The sequence below is a fragment of the Mauremys reevesii genome, linkage group 21, assembly GCF_016161935.1.
Source record: "Mauremys reevesii isolate NIE-2019 linkage group 21, ASM1616193v1, whole genome shotgun sequence".
Taxonomy (NCBI): Eukaryota; Metazoa; Chordata; order Testudines; family Geoemydidae; genus Mauremys; species Mauremys reevesii.
Window position 1 is genome coordinate 12,561,949 of NC_052643.1, and position 17,529 is coordinate 12,579,477.

Sequence of the window (17,529 nt, forward strand, 5' to 3'; positions counted from 1 at the left end):
CACTTTTAGGAGGAGGCATTGCTTTACATGCACTTAGGACCTGGGATAGGTGAAGCGAACAAATCATAATATTTAAAATTTGAAATATATTTGTAACTATCAGATAACAAGGATTTCTGAAGGAAACTTTTGATCTAGATAGTCTCCTCCAAACCCGCTGTCAAACATCTGACATGCAACACTGTGACACTAGCAAACCAGATTCCAACTTGCACCAAGGTCCCCATGCTCACTTGGATACTGACAAAATACATAGCTGGAATCGGTCTGGCTCACCTGTGTATTAGTACTGTTAAAATAGGTATCCAAGTTATAAAAATATCTTTAGTGTTTAGATTTTATTGAATGCTTGCAAGTTGCTGCATGCATTAATCTCACATATAACATCTGCATCCCATGTTATGAGGCAGGAGTGGGCAAAATTTTTGCCCCGAGGGCCACATCTGGGAATAGAAATTGTACGGTGGGCCATGAATGCTCATAAAATTGGGGTTGGGGTGCGGGAGGGGGTGAGGGCTCCGGTTCGGGGTGTGGGCTCTGGGGTGGAACCAGAAATTAGGAGTTCAGGGTGCGGGACAGGGTTCCAGAGTGGGGTGCAGGGTGTGTGTGTGTGGGGGGTCTGGGGTGGGGGTGCAGGCTCTGGGGTGTAGGAGGGTGCTCCAGGCTGGGACCAAGGGGTTTGGAGGGTGGGAGGGGGATCAGGGCTGGGAGAGGGGTGCAGGCTCTGGGGTGGAGCTGGGGATAAGGAATTTGGGGTGCAAGAGGGTGCTCCAGGCTAGGATTGAGTAGTTCAGAGGACTGGAGGGGGATCAGGGCTGGGGCAGGGGCATGGGGAGAGGCTCAGGAGTGCAGGCTCCGGGCGACGCTTACCTCGTGCGGCTCCCGGAAGCAGCAGCATGTCCCTTCTCCGGCTCCTATGCAGGAGGCATGACAAGGTGGCTCTGCATACTGCCCCGCCCCAAGTGCTGCCCCCGCAGCTCCCATTGGCTGCAATTCTCAGCCAATGGGAGCTGCGGGGGCAACACTTGGGGCGGGGGCAGCATGCAGAGTGGAGCCCCCTGGCTTCCCCTACGCGTAGGAGCTGGAGTGGGGCCATGCAGCTGCTTCCAGGAGCTGTGTGGAGCAGCCACCAACTCTGCTCCCCAGCTGGAGCGCTGGAGAGGGGCAAGTCCCAGACCCCGCTCCCCGGCGGGAGCTCAAGGGCTGGATTAAAATGGCTGCCAGGCCCACCCCTGTTATAAGGTAATATTTCAGTGTTTGTACTGTAAAGCTCTGTACCTGCGTACATCAGACAGGAAAGAAACATGACTTAGTGTGAAATGCTAGCTTCCAACAGAAGGGGTTAGCTCCTGCCCAAAAGAGAAGGCCCATCAACACCAGACAAACTACTGTGCAACCTCAGAAGACAAAAGACTTTGATTGCTCTTCCCACCCTACCCCCGGGGTTCCCCAATGAAGAAGAGACAAGTAAGTAAGCGATTTCCTTCCCTCAGCTAAGTTTGCAACTCGAAACAGAAGGGTGGGAAGGAATAAAAAACCCTAACAAGGAGGAACTGTATCTTTTTTCTGCTCCGACTCTGAGGGCAAGAATTACCAAGCATAAGCAAAATATACCCATGTGCTTAGCCTGGGTTAGCCTTAAAGGGCACATACAGCTTGCTTTTCATAGAAGCTTGTATTACTTTTTGAAACATCAGACTGGAATTCATCTATGGGTATATATAGTTACCTGTTAACCTTGTAAATAACTCTTATTTCCTTTTCCTATATAATAAATCTTCAGATAGTTGATCATCAGACTGGTTACAAGTATTGTCTTTGGTGTGAAACCTACCTGGGGTAAAATGACTGGTCCTTTCGGACTGGGAGTAATCTGAATATTATTGTGATTTTTGGTGTAAGGGACCATCTCTCAGAAAGGCAAGCTTTCCAGGGTGGTGAGATAGATTGAAGTACCCAAACGGACTACGTGTGACTCCATATTAACTCTGTTACAGTGCCTGAGGAGTTTACACTTGATAATTGGTTAGCGAAAGCTAAGTTTAGAACTCTCAACTAATGTGGGGTTTGTGCCCTGCTTCTTAATGCTCTGCCCAGTTTCTTCTCAATCACAAAAGTCTAGTGAAAGACTCCAAGGCAGAGGGGAAAAGAGGATGGGTAATGGAGTTCCCACTGGGGGACACATCTTGAAGAACTCCAGTTACTGTACAAGGTAAGCAACCTCTCCTCCTTCAAGTAGTATCCCTATGGATGCTCCACGTCAGGAGATTCCCAAGCAGTATGCAAGAGGGTGCTGAAGAGATGGATTCAGTATGGACTGTAGAACAGCGTCATCGAAAGCTGTGTCAGCTCTGGAAGCAGGAACGAGCGCATAGTTCTGGGAAAATGTATGCACTAAAGAGCAGGTGGCTGCCCCGCAGATGTCTGAAATAGGTACGTTTTTCAGTACGGCTACAGAAGTAGATTGCTTATTCCACCAGGGCTCAATCACCCTCAAAGGGGGACAAACCGCCAAGGCTTCAGAATAGGTTAAGATGTACCCTGCAACCCATCTGGGCAGTCTTTGAGTGGAAGTCAGATGTCCTTTCATTGGTTCTGCAAACAAGATGTAAAGCCTGGGCAAAGCCTTAAAGGCCCTACTCTGATCTAGATAAAAGGCCCTTTTTATGTTCAGTATATGGAGATTTGTTTTTTCTGTCAAAGAGTAAGGCTTGGAATAAAACACTCGTAAGTGAAACGCCTGATTAAGGTGGAATTAGGGGAAAAAAACCCAACACTTTAGGTAGGCTCCAAGCTCCCTTCCCTCGTGGCCAAGTTGATGACTATGAGGCATGAGGGACAAATGAAGGAGGGAACAGTTCCTTAAAGGTTCAGTGAAGGTTTCCTCAGTGTGCTGAGGAAACCTTCAAGTTGAAGACCCATGGTCAAGCTGACTTCTTGACAGGAGGGAAGAGGTCGAACAGGCCTTTGATAAACCTTGTAGCGGTCAGGTGGGAGAAGACTGAAAACACTTTGATGATGAAAATGACAAGGTGTGATGGCAGCTAAATGAACCTTAACAAAGCTCAGCAATAAGCCTGCAGTTTTTAAATTCAGCAGGTAATAGAGAATATGTCTCAGACAAGACTTGAGGAGAGGCACAGATTGGTGACTGCACCAAGTCTGGAAGCGTTTTAATTTCTGGAGGCAAGTTTTCCTTGTTGTGGGTTTTCTACTTTTAAGCCGCACTGTTTGTAGCTCTGGGGAACACACCTGTTCTATACCATAGAGTAAATTAGTAGCCACGCCTTGAGGTGAAGTGACGAGAGGCTGGGGTGAGTGATGGCTCCTGACTTCTGGGTGAGGAGATTCGCTGTCATGGGAAGAGAGAGAGAGGTGGTTGCAGAGAAATGCAAACCAGCTCTGGAAACCACACCTGTCTCAATCACAATGGTGCTATAAGGATGGCTACTAATTTTTCCTGTTTCAATTTGTTTAGGATCTTGAGCAGTAAAGGCTGAGAAGGAACTGGAGTGGTGGCAGGTCTGCCCCCTCCCTTTATACTCTTGTCCCGGAGCATGAGGGTGTCTAGGGTGCAGGTGCAGACAGGCTGACACTGCTGACAAATCAATGATCAAGAGTACATGGGGACACACGCATTCTGAAGTGGCGCACTCAGACATTACTTGAAGAAGAACTAGAAGTATTAATCCCACCATCCAGGACACATTCTAACTCAGGCACTATGATGAACTGAACACTTAGGTAGTGTTGCTCTGCACTGTTAAAGAGAAACCATGTTCCACTCCATAGGAGATTTCATTCCATTATCCTTATATAAACACTCACTTACTTACCTCACAACACACTAACTCAACACAATTTCTCAGTCCACCCACTTTCCTCCCTACTATTCCAAATTTAGATTTTGTAACTCAGAACTTTTTGCACATGTTACTGATTACTCCTTTAATAAGCCATCTAAAAAAAGCATCTACTTTCTGGAATTTTGGTCTCTTATTACTCACTAATCTTACTCCTCCCCCTACCCACACACAAGTGTCCTCCCTTAGACAGGAGAACCAGTGAGAAAAGACTCATTAACTCTAGGACTCCTTCACATAAGACAGATCATAGTCTGCCTAATCTGATTCATCTCTAGTTTTCATGTTTTTAACAATCCAATCTTTTCAGAATCAAAATCTCTTAACAAAAAACAAGTGCATGTTGTGCAGCCGATGGCACACCTACTTGACAACTCTTACAGATAAATGATTTTTGGAAGAAAAGAGAGTATGTTCACAAATCATGGTTCTCACTTTTTTTTTTTTTATTAATTTGAATACATAGGTTGCCAGTTACTCACTTTCAGATCGGAAGTGTGATTCATTCTCCCAGTACACTGTGCTTCTACTCCTATGGTTTTGTGCACTACCCATTTAAAAATCCCTATGCAAGGCAATATGCAAAAGCCAAAATAAACAAAAACAAAAACACTCCCCCCCCCCCTTCCCCTCCAAAAACGACTGGTATGTAACCTAAAGTTACTCTAGCATCCTTCTATATTTGTACCTGGCTATATTATGGTCCAAAATGTAAGCATAAGAACACCATCTTCTCCATCACCCTTCATCTGAGGCCAGGTTTGGGCTTCCTCTGGGTTTGGAAAGTGCTGTCATATTTTCAACAATGATGTACATAAATAAAATAATGATTTCAGAGTCACCCACCTCCAGCTCTTCCATGGTGACAATGCCATCGTGGTTGGCATCAATCACTTCCTCAAATTCCTTCTTTCTATCTTTCACCCAATCGTCATCAATATCCTGAGCTTGTTGGTTCTCTACTGTACCAACAGGCAAGGAAATGAACTCTGAAAGGGTGAGTTTCTTATCTCCATCTTGATCTGTAATGCAAGCCAAAACACAACTGGAGTGAGGAGTCTATTTACTTACAAGTGCCCATTGAGAAGTAAGACATGAACAATTCCTAGAGTTCAAAGCTCTTGGTGGTACAGGCCCTGTGGTTTCAGCACAAGTGTAAGTGAGGAAATTATAAAACTGATTCAATTTGTTCCTAAGTTATGTTTCCAGCTAAAGTAGAAAACGATCAGTTAAGAAAATGGCTGGCTAAGTGAGATAAACCTGGTCTTTCAGTGTTCACCATCTGGTTATAAGCACAAACCCAACTCCCTAGGTGCAATAAGTTCATACTGCTCAAACTGCTTATGCCGTGGGGTGCTCCATGCCATCTCTGATCTGAAGCAGAGCAGCAGAGAAAAATGAACCATATACTGCTTACACTACACCTCACCTGCAGATAAAATGATCAACAGGAACCAGGTTTTTTTTAAAGGTACTCAAGGATATTAGGCCAAAAAACTAACATGCTTTAAAAATGATCCAACTGAGAAATCTTGACTTGCAAGTTATTTCATTTTTCCAACCAAAGAGAAAGTTACAAAAAGAGAGAGACATGCAATGTACTGTCAGATTAACAGCTCACTATTGCATGCACAGTAGAGGGCTTTGTGCATCAGTTGGTCAGTTAGTCTGGCTATATGTAGAACACAATTGGTTCCCTCCATGCCGCCACCACTTTCATAAACCATGCATGTCCTTTCAAATCAGTTTCTGGTTTATGAATGATGACAGCATGTTTTTAACCTTCATGAGATAAACACAAACCATATATATCCGTGTAATTAGCGGGAAAACTCTTCTGTACAGATTATATTGGCTACAGTGTTTTAACCTGTTTTTAAAATAGTCTTCATAATGTACACTTTTCCATAGTCTATAAAGGTTTATACTATAAATTCCCATACATATCTTAAGGCTTTACTTGTACTTATTTGAAAATTATTGCAGTAAGTCCCTTACTGAAAGACATACAAGTTGAATTTCTTCTTGAACACATGCAATTTGGAAAAATGAGAACCTTGGCCGTCTCCAGAACCCTGGCCTTGTGACGTTTTAACAACATTAATTAAATGCTGTAGGGATTCTTAATATATGTGGCTGGTGTTTCCTTATCAATGTATGAAATGATCTTTTCTTGATATTGTAATTGTTGAAGTGTGCTTTGTGCATTAGAAGAAACCTACAGACGGAGCTGCAGTAATATTTTTTAAGATTTACTACCGATTATTATGTATTTGTTTTTAAAATAATGAATTGTTCTAGCACTATTATAAAAATACATCAATCATTCTAATTAAAATGATGACAGAGGAAAGTTAAATATTTGAACCAGACTCTATTAGTAGTCCAATGAGAGGTATCATAATTTTATTTTATGATTTGATGTTTGCCTGTGAATGGTATAATTAAGGCTATGTTTTAGTCACAGGTATTTTTAGTAAAAGTCATGGACAGGTCACTGGCTGTAAACAAAAATTCATGGCCTGTGACCTGTCCATGACTTTTACTAAAAATACCCGTGACTAAAACCTGGGGGGGCGGGGGGGGTGCGGCAGCCATGTGGTGTGTGGCCTGGGGGGGTGCCATGGGTGCTCAGGGGGTGGGCACGGCTGGGGCAGGTTCTCTACCCAGCTCCTGAGAAGCTGCAACCTCCAGCTCCTAGCTCCACGTGCTGCCTCTGCTCCACCCCAAGCCCTGGTTGTGCTGATCCCATTGGCTAGGAACTGCAGCCAATGGGAGCTGCAAGGGTGGTGCCTGTGGACGGAGGCAGCATGTGGAGCTAGGAGCTGAGGGAAGGGAGTTCCTGTCACCCTTCCGGGGAGCACCCCCAAGGTAAGCACTGCCCTGCACCACAATCCCCAGTCCTGAGCCCCCTCACACCCAAACTCCTGCTGCTGGGGAGTGGGGGTGCCCGAGACTGCCTGAGCAGCAGCCAGTGTGACTGGCCTAGGGGCTTCCCGAGCTGCTCAGGCAGCTCCCAGGGACCAGCTGCACGGGCTGCTGAAGAAGTCACAGAGTTCACCGAAAGTCACGGAATCCATGACCTCTGTGACACACACAGAGCCTTAGGTATAACTGATAAGGCTTAAAGCTCATTTGTTTTGATATAACTGTAAAGAAGCATTGACAACCATCAAATCTGGGCATGCCCATCCTAGATAAACAGGAACATCCATCATGCTTTCAAGATATAGTCCAGAACCAACAAACTCTTGCACTTATAGTTTTTACATTCCAACAAGCAGAGAAGTTATTTTGCTGAACTATTAAGTTAAAAAAAGCAGCGATGATTTTGTGGCAATGAGCACTTGATGAGGTATTAAATTCTTAGAAATATTGACTATTTCCTACTTTAACACGCGTAAAAGATATGATTCTGGACAATCTACCAGTGGTACCTGGAAAGGACAAAGCAATTAGTTTCCACAGTGTCCTCGTCATAGGGCAACCGAGCCCAGAGCACCTCAGTTTTCCTGCTTCAGACTCTTCAGTAACTCCACATGAACTTTCTTGACTCACTAATATCCTCTTTGGGGCTGATTTATTACTAAAACATAGTTCAAATAATCCATAACGAAAGTCCCAGACATAGTCCGTTTCTCACACCCAGTGCATACAGTCCTCAGTCTCTTATCTTCTAGTTCAGACACAGCACATACTATGTTTAGTGTCTTCCACTACAACCAGGCTCTTTGTCAGTCCTCTCCTGTTCTTGAACGAGGACCGCTACCCCAGCCCTTCAGTTGGAGTGCGACCTCGCTCTTCCTAGCAAAGCATCCCCCAACCCCAGCTTCTCTAATGGGAGTTAATCCTCACAGGAGCATCTGTTATGCCCCCTGTTCTGTTAACCGTTTTGTCTAAGACAGGCCAAGAGGTAGGACCTTCCACTGTTCCCCTGGCTCCAGCTCTCTAACATGGAGTCATCAGTGGATAAGACTGTCTGTTGCACCTCTGCTTCAACTCTCTCTGGTCCTCAGCTTTGATTCTTAGGTTTAAAAGTCAGCAGACAACTCCCTCTGCTGCTCTCTTGCTTTCAGCCTTCCCCCAGGAGCCACCACAGTTGCCTTTGGGGGAACTCCTCCAGTCTCCTGGTCTCACCTGCTGATGTCTACCGCTTTAGGGCCCAGTGCCCTCTTTTAAGACCAACTGGAATCATCTGACCAATCATGGGTGCACAAGCGTCTTCCCTCTTATAGGGCCAGAGTCAATCTGTGAGAGTCCTTCATGCCACTGAATCACAAAATGATAACACACATCGAGTCCATCTATGCTATAATCTACCAGACTGAGTGACCTTGTAGTAACACAGCAGTATCCAAACGTACTGTAGTATGGTCGGGTCTTGCCCATATACAGTGGACCAAAACCTAGAACGTCCTTAGAATTAGTATTGTGTTACAGGCAGAGTTCACCACTGATATAAGCAGGAGCAACTCCATTGCCTTGCCTCCACTTACACCAGTAGTGTATTTGCCTTCAGAGCTGTACCCTGATGATAGCAGTTTGGTCCCATCCACATATACAAGATCAAACCATGTTTCAGTTTGTTCCAGGATGCTACCATTATGTAACATGTCCCCTAACAGTAAGTTTTGTAGGGTACACAGGCCCCAAGTAACTGACATACCTAGATCACGGATGATTTCTTTGACCATAAACTTCAGCATCCCCCTACTATGCTCCGGATGAAGAAAAGACAAGAACTCTTCCTCATTCAGTAACAGGTCAGCAGGTGGATTGTCAGCTTGGTACCAACGGTCTTTCAGATTATCTAAAACTTCCTGTGCTAAAAAAAAAAAAATTGTAATCAGCCCTGTAAACTTAATAATAGTATAATATTCTGTATTTGGATAATATAGATTTTATTTACAGCTCTTAAAATACAACACAATTTTTCATGAATTAATTTATGTAAGATAGACTGACCTGGTTCAATACTTCAGGGTACTAAATAAGAAATAATCTCTTACAATGATGGAATGTTTCACTCCAAAACATCCTAAACTATACAAAGAAATCATTTCATATGCCACTGAACTATAGCTACCTTTGGGATAAAAAGAACTTTTAGCAAACACTAATATTACAAAACAATTTAGTACAGGACATGGAGAATATTGAGAGGGTCAAAACAATCGGGTCTTTGTTTGGGAAAAAGTGCCATGGTATCTTTAATGGCAACAAGTTGTCAGATTCAATATTTTGATTTTATGCCTTATCTAAAAGATAATCTTTAGCAACACAATAACCCCTACTACTATGCTGGTAACTGGTTCAGAAAAGACAAAAGACTGTCACCTACTAAATCACAAACCACTACACCGCTTAAGTGTTCATTGAATGTCCCCAATCCAAAAAAGACTTCTCTGTACTTGATTTGCTCTTATAGATTTTTCAAAGTATCTACTGAGTTAAGTTATTGTTATTGATACTCTAATGGTACTTCGTGCAATCTTTACATCAAGATTTGAGGACTTCAGTAACTCAGCCAGAGACTATGGGCCTATTACAAGAGTGGGTAGGAAAGATTCTGGGGCCTGCGATGTGCAGGTCAGCTAGATGATCATGATGGTCCCTTCTGACCTTAAAGTCTATGAGTTTATGAAGAGAGTCAAAAGCACTCTCAATGGAGATCTGTTCCTTGCAAGTTTCTATATTCTATCAATTTCGAACAGCTAGAGCCATACTTAAAGTTCCATTAAAAAAAAAAAAAAGGGACTGTTCCATTCCCCATGTCTGAATCATTTTTGACTCAAGACTTCAAAAACAAAAACAAGAACCCTCCAAAGACCTTGGTCAAAGACTAAACCTTTGAGATTTCAGCCCAATAGATGATAGTTTTGGAAATTTATAAAAGAGACAAAGTAACAGCTTAGAATGGAAATGCTGTGGCAACCTTAACCATAGGTATCACTCCAGCTGCACAGTAAAAACTAAATTTACATTTCAATGAGTGAGTTTGGAACTCCTCTCAGTAACCCAAGTGTTCTATATTAGAATTGGAGTATTTCAGAATGTTTTATTTAAAAAAAATGGTTGTATTCAAGAGGCAAACCTTGCAAATTCTTCAGTTATGGTTAGAATCTAATAAGCGGAACATTTTTGCTGCAAGGAGCGGATGCAAATTTAACCACACATGCACAGAGTTACATTGGAACAAAAAAAAAAAAAAGGGCCACCTTATGCTTCTGTTCCTTTCATTTTTTTTGCACGTCATATGTCTGACAAGCATTTTTTTTTAAATGCGGATGTTTTCCTGAATTTGACTGACTGAAAAAGTTACTATTCGAACAATAAGTTTCCACTGAAAGTACACATTAGAGGTTTTTTTTTTAATCTGCAATATAATTTACAACACACATCTAGGCAATCTGGGACTGAAACTGAACTTGAAGGGTTTAAATACATAAAGTTTCCCTCCTATTTTGGGCATTTTTTAATGACAGAAACACTGGAAGTCCAGCCTTTCACACACACTTACCACCCATCAGCTATGCCAACAAACATTTAGCAAGACTCAACATTCTACATAATCTTGTGATGCAAGTACAAAATTAATGTGTAAATTCCTTGTGACAGGGATCATGTTTTATCTGTTTTGGGAGGTGTCTAACATACTTTCGGGTGCTATTAAATTATAAATAAGCAAGAAAGCATCAGTTGCCTCTATAGTTCTATAGCCATTTCATAATTAATGATCTTTCCCCAGAATTTAGAAAAGGGTTTGTTATAGAGGGCGGGAGGAATCCTTCAAGTGGTCTTAGTGTGTGCTCCAACTATGGGGCAAGTTTGGAAACAAACAAACTACAGTTTATACTGTTTATTTTTTAACTGAGGTTCCCTCTGCCCATTTCTTACAATAAGTTCTCCTTCCATCTTTAGTACATGCTAGTCTAAGTAATAACAGGAGACAGCCAGAAAGGAGTTTAAATACCCAATGCATATTTTGAAAAGGAGAACTAGACAATCCAAGTTTCCTGGGCAACATTCTCTCTCTCAGTACAGGCCTGATCCAATGACTATTGAAGTTAATGGGAAGACTCCCCACTGACTTCAATGAACTTTGGATCAGGCTCCTAAAATAGATTCTGATGTGCACGAGGCTGCTCATAAGCATCACTGAGCATAGATTAGTTGCAAGGTTTGCTTACACGGTCTTCGCATTGTCAGCCCTAAATATTCAAAAATCATGAGTCAGGCTCCCTCAAAATTGCCCTTTTCCTCTGTGGAGTTTAATTTCACTTCACTTGTGACTATAGTTTCAACCTAGTCTGCTGCACCAAACTCCCACCCAGTGCCCTTACACTTTGGATGTCCCAGTCTCAGAACAGCAGGGATGTTGCAGGTCAGCCATAAGTTACATTTGCACAATTACTGAGAGTAAGAGTGCCATCCTTACACATAGCCTGGACCTTGAGAGCAACATGATGAATATTTTATCTAGGCTATCTAATCAAGGTGAGATATTGTATCGAGATTAAATGAAGAGTAATTCTGCCTGTCCTCATCCTCAGGAAGTGGTAGACAATTAGTTTAATTTTCCCAAACAAAGCTCAGTTGTCTGTTGCCCAGGTATTTAACTGTACATACAATTTCCTTATTCAGCAAATCTTAAAACATTTTTATCTGATCAGCATTCCTGTAAACTGTAGTTAACCACAATGCCATTAGATATGGCAGGGAAAACACCTGTATTGCATAAAATTCAAAGGCCTATTTGCATTTTAGTTGCTTTTTGATGAGTGGAAACATAACCCGCTTTCAAATGACTAATTCCTGCAAGGAAAGACTAACAGTAAATTTAATACTTTTGAGACAGGAAAAGAAATTACTCCTTAAATAGTAACCATGTTTAGAACAATAGGTGTAGTTCAACACAAAACTGAAGAGTGGCACAGAGCAATGTTCAATCTCACTAACTTGAAGAATCTCTTTGCACAATATGGAAATAAGAAGGCTGTGAACTGATCTGATTTTGGTGCTATATTTGTAGTATTCGTTGAGTGCTAGGCAGACAGTACATATTTCTGATAGTTTCTTGCATGTATTTTGTGTTTATATATAAATGAGAAAGTTCTGCACATTGCAAATCCCTCCTCGTCATTTTAACAAACATAAAATATTCAACAAAAATATTGCAATAGGACTGAAATTGTACACTGTTTTACTAACTAATCAGCTTGCTATGTTATATAACTGTCCACAAGAACAGAAGAGCAATGGAGGCATTCAGCACCGAGATGGAGAATATTTTCTGGATTTAGTCCTCATTAGAGTAAGAGACCCAAAACTGCTGGCGAGTAACAGGGACAGTGTTAGTTCCAACCCACCATTATCGTAACAGCTTTAACAGAGCTTCTTTTATTCAAGTCTTAAGTATCTCCTAAGAAAAGACCACCCACTATGCAAATACTGTGCTGGTACTTTTTTTTTTTGTTGTTGTTGGGAGGGGAGGAGGGGCATGTCACACTGTCTGGTGTGTTTCATGACTGAGTGCCAACCTGTCAATTAAACTTGGCTAGTTGGAAAATGCCTGTCTGTGATGCTTTAAAGGGGCTAACATTTCTTGCTTTGGGGCTTTTCAGACCCTCCCACATCTCAGTGCTCTCCAGAGGAGTCTCTTCCTTACTCTCCCTGACCAGATCAATGAAAGGGTCAGTAAACGTTCCCTTATAAGCACAACAAATCATATTCACTCCCATCTCCGTTTTGTGGTAAGCTTTCAATCTATTGACACGTACAGTTTGTACAGCTTCCCTGCAGTGAGGCTTCTTGACAATCCTTCCCAACAATCGTGCATTTTGTTTTTCCTCACTAGAATCAGCACTAACACCAAATCACCAATATCACATGATCTTTCTTCAGCATGCCTATCATACCAAGCCTTCTGCGATTCCTGACTTCTTTCCAGGTTCTGTTGCAACAAATCCATCACAACTTTTAAATTCTCTTTAAAACGAGTGACATACTCCCCTACAGGTTGTCTTAGCTCCTCAGTACTACGCTCCCAAGAGCCTCGAATTAAATCTAGGGGTCCCCTAACCTGTCTCCCATACAGGAGATCAAAGGAGGCAAGGCCAGAAGATTCTACAGGAACACTTTTGTATGTAAATAAGGGAGTAACACATCCCACTCCTTCTCTCACCTGGTGCCATACATTTTCAGTACAGCTTTCAAAGTTCCATTAAATCTCTCTACCAGACCATTAGTTTCTGGATGATAGGGGGCAGTCTTTGAATGATTCACTTCAAACAACTCCCATAACTTTTTAAAGACAACAGACATGAAGTTGGCACCATGGTCTGACAAGATGAAATTCAATAAGGTCAAATGTAAAGTACTCCACTTAGGAAGGATCAATCAATTGCACACATACAAAATGGGAAGTGACTGCCTAGGAAGGAGTACTGCGGAAGGATTATAGCAGATAACAAGCTAAATATAAGTCAACAGTGTAATACTATTGAAAGAAAAAAAAAAAGACCATCGTTCTGGGATTGTTGAAAGCAAGACACAAGAAGTAATTCTTCCACTCTATTCTGCGCTAAGGCTCAACTGCAGTATTGTGTCCAGTTCTGGGTGCCACACTTCAGGAAAGATGTGGACATATTGAAGAAAGTCCAGAGGAGAGCAACAAAAATGATTAAAAGGTCTAAAAAACATGACCTATGAGGAAAGACTGAAAAAAGTGGGTTCATGTATTTCAGAGAAGAAAAGACTGAGGGGGGACATAACAGTTTTCAAGTACATAAAAGGTTGTTACAAAGAGGAAAATGAAATATTGTTCTCCTTAACCTCTGAGGATAGGACAAGAAGCAATGTATTTAAATTGCAGGTTGGACATTAGGAAAAAACTTCCTGTCAGGGCAGTTAAGCACTGGAACAAATTGTCTAGGGAGGTTGTGGAGTCTCCATCATTGGAAGTTTTTAAGAACACGTTAGACAAACACCTGTCAGAAGTGGTCTAGTTATTACTTAGTCTTGCCTTCAGTGCAGAGGACTGGACTAGATAACCTAGTGAAGTCCCTTTCAGTCCTACACTTCTTGGATTCTATGACGTTTCCCTGGTAAAACCCACTTGCTAAAAATGGTGAAAAGGGTAGTGGCTACCATCTCAGCTTTGATATTAGATAAATACTGGGCTTCAGGGTACCTGGTGGCAGAATCCACCACACCAAGTATATATTTCTTTCCAGTCCTGGAAGGTTTAGAGAGCGATACTACAATATCTACAGACACTCTGGCAAACACCTGTTTGATTATGGGCAATGGCTGTATAGTAGTCTTTCAGGGTCCCTTTAATCTCTTACGCTTCTGACCATAGTCACAACTCTTACAGTAATTTTTTATTGTCTCAAACACGTGAGGGCAACACAAATTCCATTTAAGCCTGTCACAGGTTCTTTCCACTCTTAAGTGTCCTGTATATGGACAATCATAAGCTAGCTGCAGCAACTCTCCTCCGTAATTCTCAGGCACAACTACCTGCTTGCAAACCTCACCAGCACATCTCCTTCTACAAAAATCTACCTTTTCCTTCCCCTGCTGGGGTATTATTCTGAGCCGCAACCCGCTCTTGGTCCAGAGAAGGGTCGGCTTCTTCAGCCTTCATAAACTCATTTTCAGCCTCGCTTAAGTTCAGAGCAGATTCTGGGCAAAGCAATGGCATTTTAAAATTTCTCCTCTGAAGACAAGTTATTACTCTCAACAGACAAAAGAACTGAGGGAATTCTCCCAGCCCCTTCCCAGTCCTCCCCTGCTTTGTCTGTGGACAGAGGAACACTCTTTCTGGCTGCAGGTTATAACATTAACCTGCTTAGAAATGGCTAAAATGTTACTACCTATTAAAATATTAGTAGGAAACAGATTCCTGATGCTACCATGACATCAACTTTAAAATTCCCCTGCTCAAGGTGGATCTTAGCCAGAGGCACCGTCACAGAGAACTCAGTCAAAGCATTACATTTAAACTCTTAGAAGGAGTTTTGTCTTCCTCTCACCAAACTCTCCTTAACCAAAGTGACTTGGGGATGCTGTGTCCCTCCAGCCCTTACAATCTATGACATTCACCTTAGCATCCTTAGTACATTTTCCACTACCTTCCCAAGACTCAATTCTAAAATAGTTCACTGGCTCTTCCTCCTCCTCGACTGCTGTCCTTGGGACAATGGTCGTGGCAGTAACACCAAAGGTTGGGAGTGTATATTGTGTGGGGGATCTTTAAGTTTTGAGTAACTTAGTTTTATATGGCCGGAGTGGCAAGGCACCTCCTCCACTTTGCCAGGCTCAGTGCTTCCCTCTCTGATGGGGGGTGCGGGGGAAGGAGGAGGAGGAGTCCTGGAGTAAATCAGCCCCACGCTGGACGGTGTTTATTTCACCACTTGGGGTTTATTTCTCAATATTTTCCAGGTAGGTCTCGGGGCAGACCCAAGTACTCCTCCGCCAAACAAAAGAAAGAAATTCATAACACAAAACAAAGGGTAATATATCTTTTATTACCCCCTCTCTGGGAGTGGGTGGCCTTGTTATTGACTCCAAGGTGCCGATCATTCCCGTAAACAGGCAGTTAGAGTAGCTTTCCCTGTAGGGCGGAGAGCAACCTCTGACCCTGGAGAAGTCTCTCTCCCTACGCCCACTAGCCCTTCAGCAGCTTGCCTCTCCTCCTCTAACAAGTGCAGGGTTTTTTAAAGGTCTCAGGCAGCCCTTAACTGGACTCAGGTGTCCCTAGCTGACCAGAGATAACCCCTTTTCAGCTTATAGGGAAAAGTGCTTTTATCATTCTAGGGCTAGTATACCTGCCATCCACCATTCTCTTTGTAACTGTCCAGCCTAACTTCATCACACTGGGAGCCAAGCAGTGTGGCAGACTACGTGCCTTGCCTTAGCGTAAGGGCGGGTGAAAGTAATTTAAAGGACTTACTGGTACACCGGATCCTGAGCAGAGGGTGGGGCTTCAACCAGAAGGGGTGTGGCCTCAACTGGAAGGGGCAGGACCTTTAAATCCCTGGGCCCTTTAAATCAAGATTTAAAGGGCCCAGGGATTTAAAGGTCCTGCCCCTTTAAGCTACTGTCCCAGTAGCTGGGAGCCCCAGGCCCTTTAAATCACCCCTGGAGCTACCAGCTGCAGAGGTGGCTGGAAGCCCCGGGGCTTGGGGGCAATTTAAAGGGCCCAGGGCTCTAGCTGTGGCCAGAGCCCTGGGCCCTTTAAATCGCCAACGGAGCCCTGGGGGCTCCCGGATGCCACCGCTATCTTGGCACTCAGGGCTCTGGCAGAGATTTAAAGGGCGGTAGTGGCAGCTGGGAGCCCCTGTCCCTTTAAATCACTGCCAGAGCCCCACTGCCACTACCTCAGGGCTCCTGCAGCGGGGCTTGGGTGGTGATTTAAAGGGCCTGGGGCTCCCTGCAGCAGCCAGAGCCCTGGGCCCTCTAAATCACCACCTGAGCCCCAGTGCCGGAGCCCCTGGGGTAGCAGCGGCAGCCAGGGGCTCCAGCAGTGATTTAAAGGGCCCTTTAAATCACCACCCAAGCCGCCTCCACTATCCCGGGACTCTGGTGGCAATTTAAAGGGCCCAGAGCTCCGACCGCTTCTGGGAGCCCCAAGCCCTTTAAATCACCAGCCTGGGGAAGCCAGTCCGGTCCGGTTCGGCACGGCGTACCAGCTCTTGCTGGTATGCCATAACAGACCGGACCGGCTTACTTTCACCTCTGGGTAAGAGCTTTAAAATCTGGGCTCCCTTGAGGATTTTTTGTAATAAAGTTGGGATTAGATTTATTTCTAGACTCCTCCACCCCCCTCTTAACCTGGGGGACAAGGGGATTTCCCTTCCCTTGGGATTTGCCCCTACCCCTCTTGAAAAGTTCTGTAAAGATAGTTTCAGATCAGGAACTAAGAGCTTTGTGCATACGTTTTGACTAGGCAGCAGGGAAAGGAATAGAAGTGGGGCACGAATACCTTCTGCCCCAGATGCCACAGCCACTGATTGCTACGGCTGAAGCTCCAGGCAACCCAGGAAGAATGTGAACACTAGAGACTGATGGTGGAATTGCAGATCAAGGAGAAGAAAGAAACCTAAGAGGTGGAGGAGGAAGCTCACTAAAGATGCATGGAACTAGAAGCTGAGGAGAGAGCACACCAGAAACAGAAGGACGCTCACACATCACAGCTCAAAGTACTGGAGCAGCAAAAACAGCATCCCCAGCTAGTGAGTATACCCCCGCACAAGGAGCAGCCTGCCCAATTTATCAAGAGACTGACTGTACAGAGGAGTGCCTGTCCATCTCTGAGGAACTGTATGATATCCACAAGATTCCAGAGGATAAGTGGATACCAATCCTCTTGACTAGAATAACTGGGGAGGCAAGACAAATTTTTAACAATACAGAGGAGGGTGATGCTAAGATGTATAAGAAATTTAAAGAAAATATATTGAAAAGGTTTAAGATTATATCTGAGTCCCATCGATTTGAAGTATAGGAATCTTAAAATGTTTGACAGTATAACTCATGCTGAATGTGTGTATACAATGTGTAATTTTATGAAAAATGGATAATAGGGTTGACTATGAAAAACTCATCTGATGGTACAGGAGCAGTTGTTATGGGTAGTTACAGACGAGGTGAAGGCAGA

At 43.4% G+C, this 17,529-nt stretch overlaps 1 protein-coding gene across 4 annotated transcripts in view; it reads right to left on the reverse strand.

Annotated features, from left to right (window-relative positions):
* The window catches only part of SDF4 (stromal cell derived factor 4), a 42,104-nt gene that overhangs the window by 4,998 nt on the left and 19,577 nt on the right, over positions 1-17,529 (reverse strand). For all 4 annotated transcript variants that reach the window (XM_039509019.1, XM_039509018.1, XM_039509016.1 and 1 more), the window contains 2 exons: positions 8,530-8,688; positions 4,710-4,885 (listed from right to left, as the gene is read on the reverse strand). In XM_039509019.1, the coding sequence (XP_039364953.1) occupies positions 4,710-4,885; positions 8,530-8,688 (335 nt within the window). The remainder of the gene's footprint in view (positions 1-4,709; positions 4,886-8,529; positions 8,689-17,529) is intronic.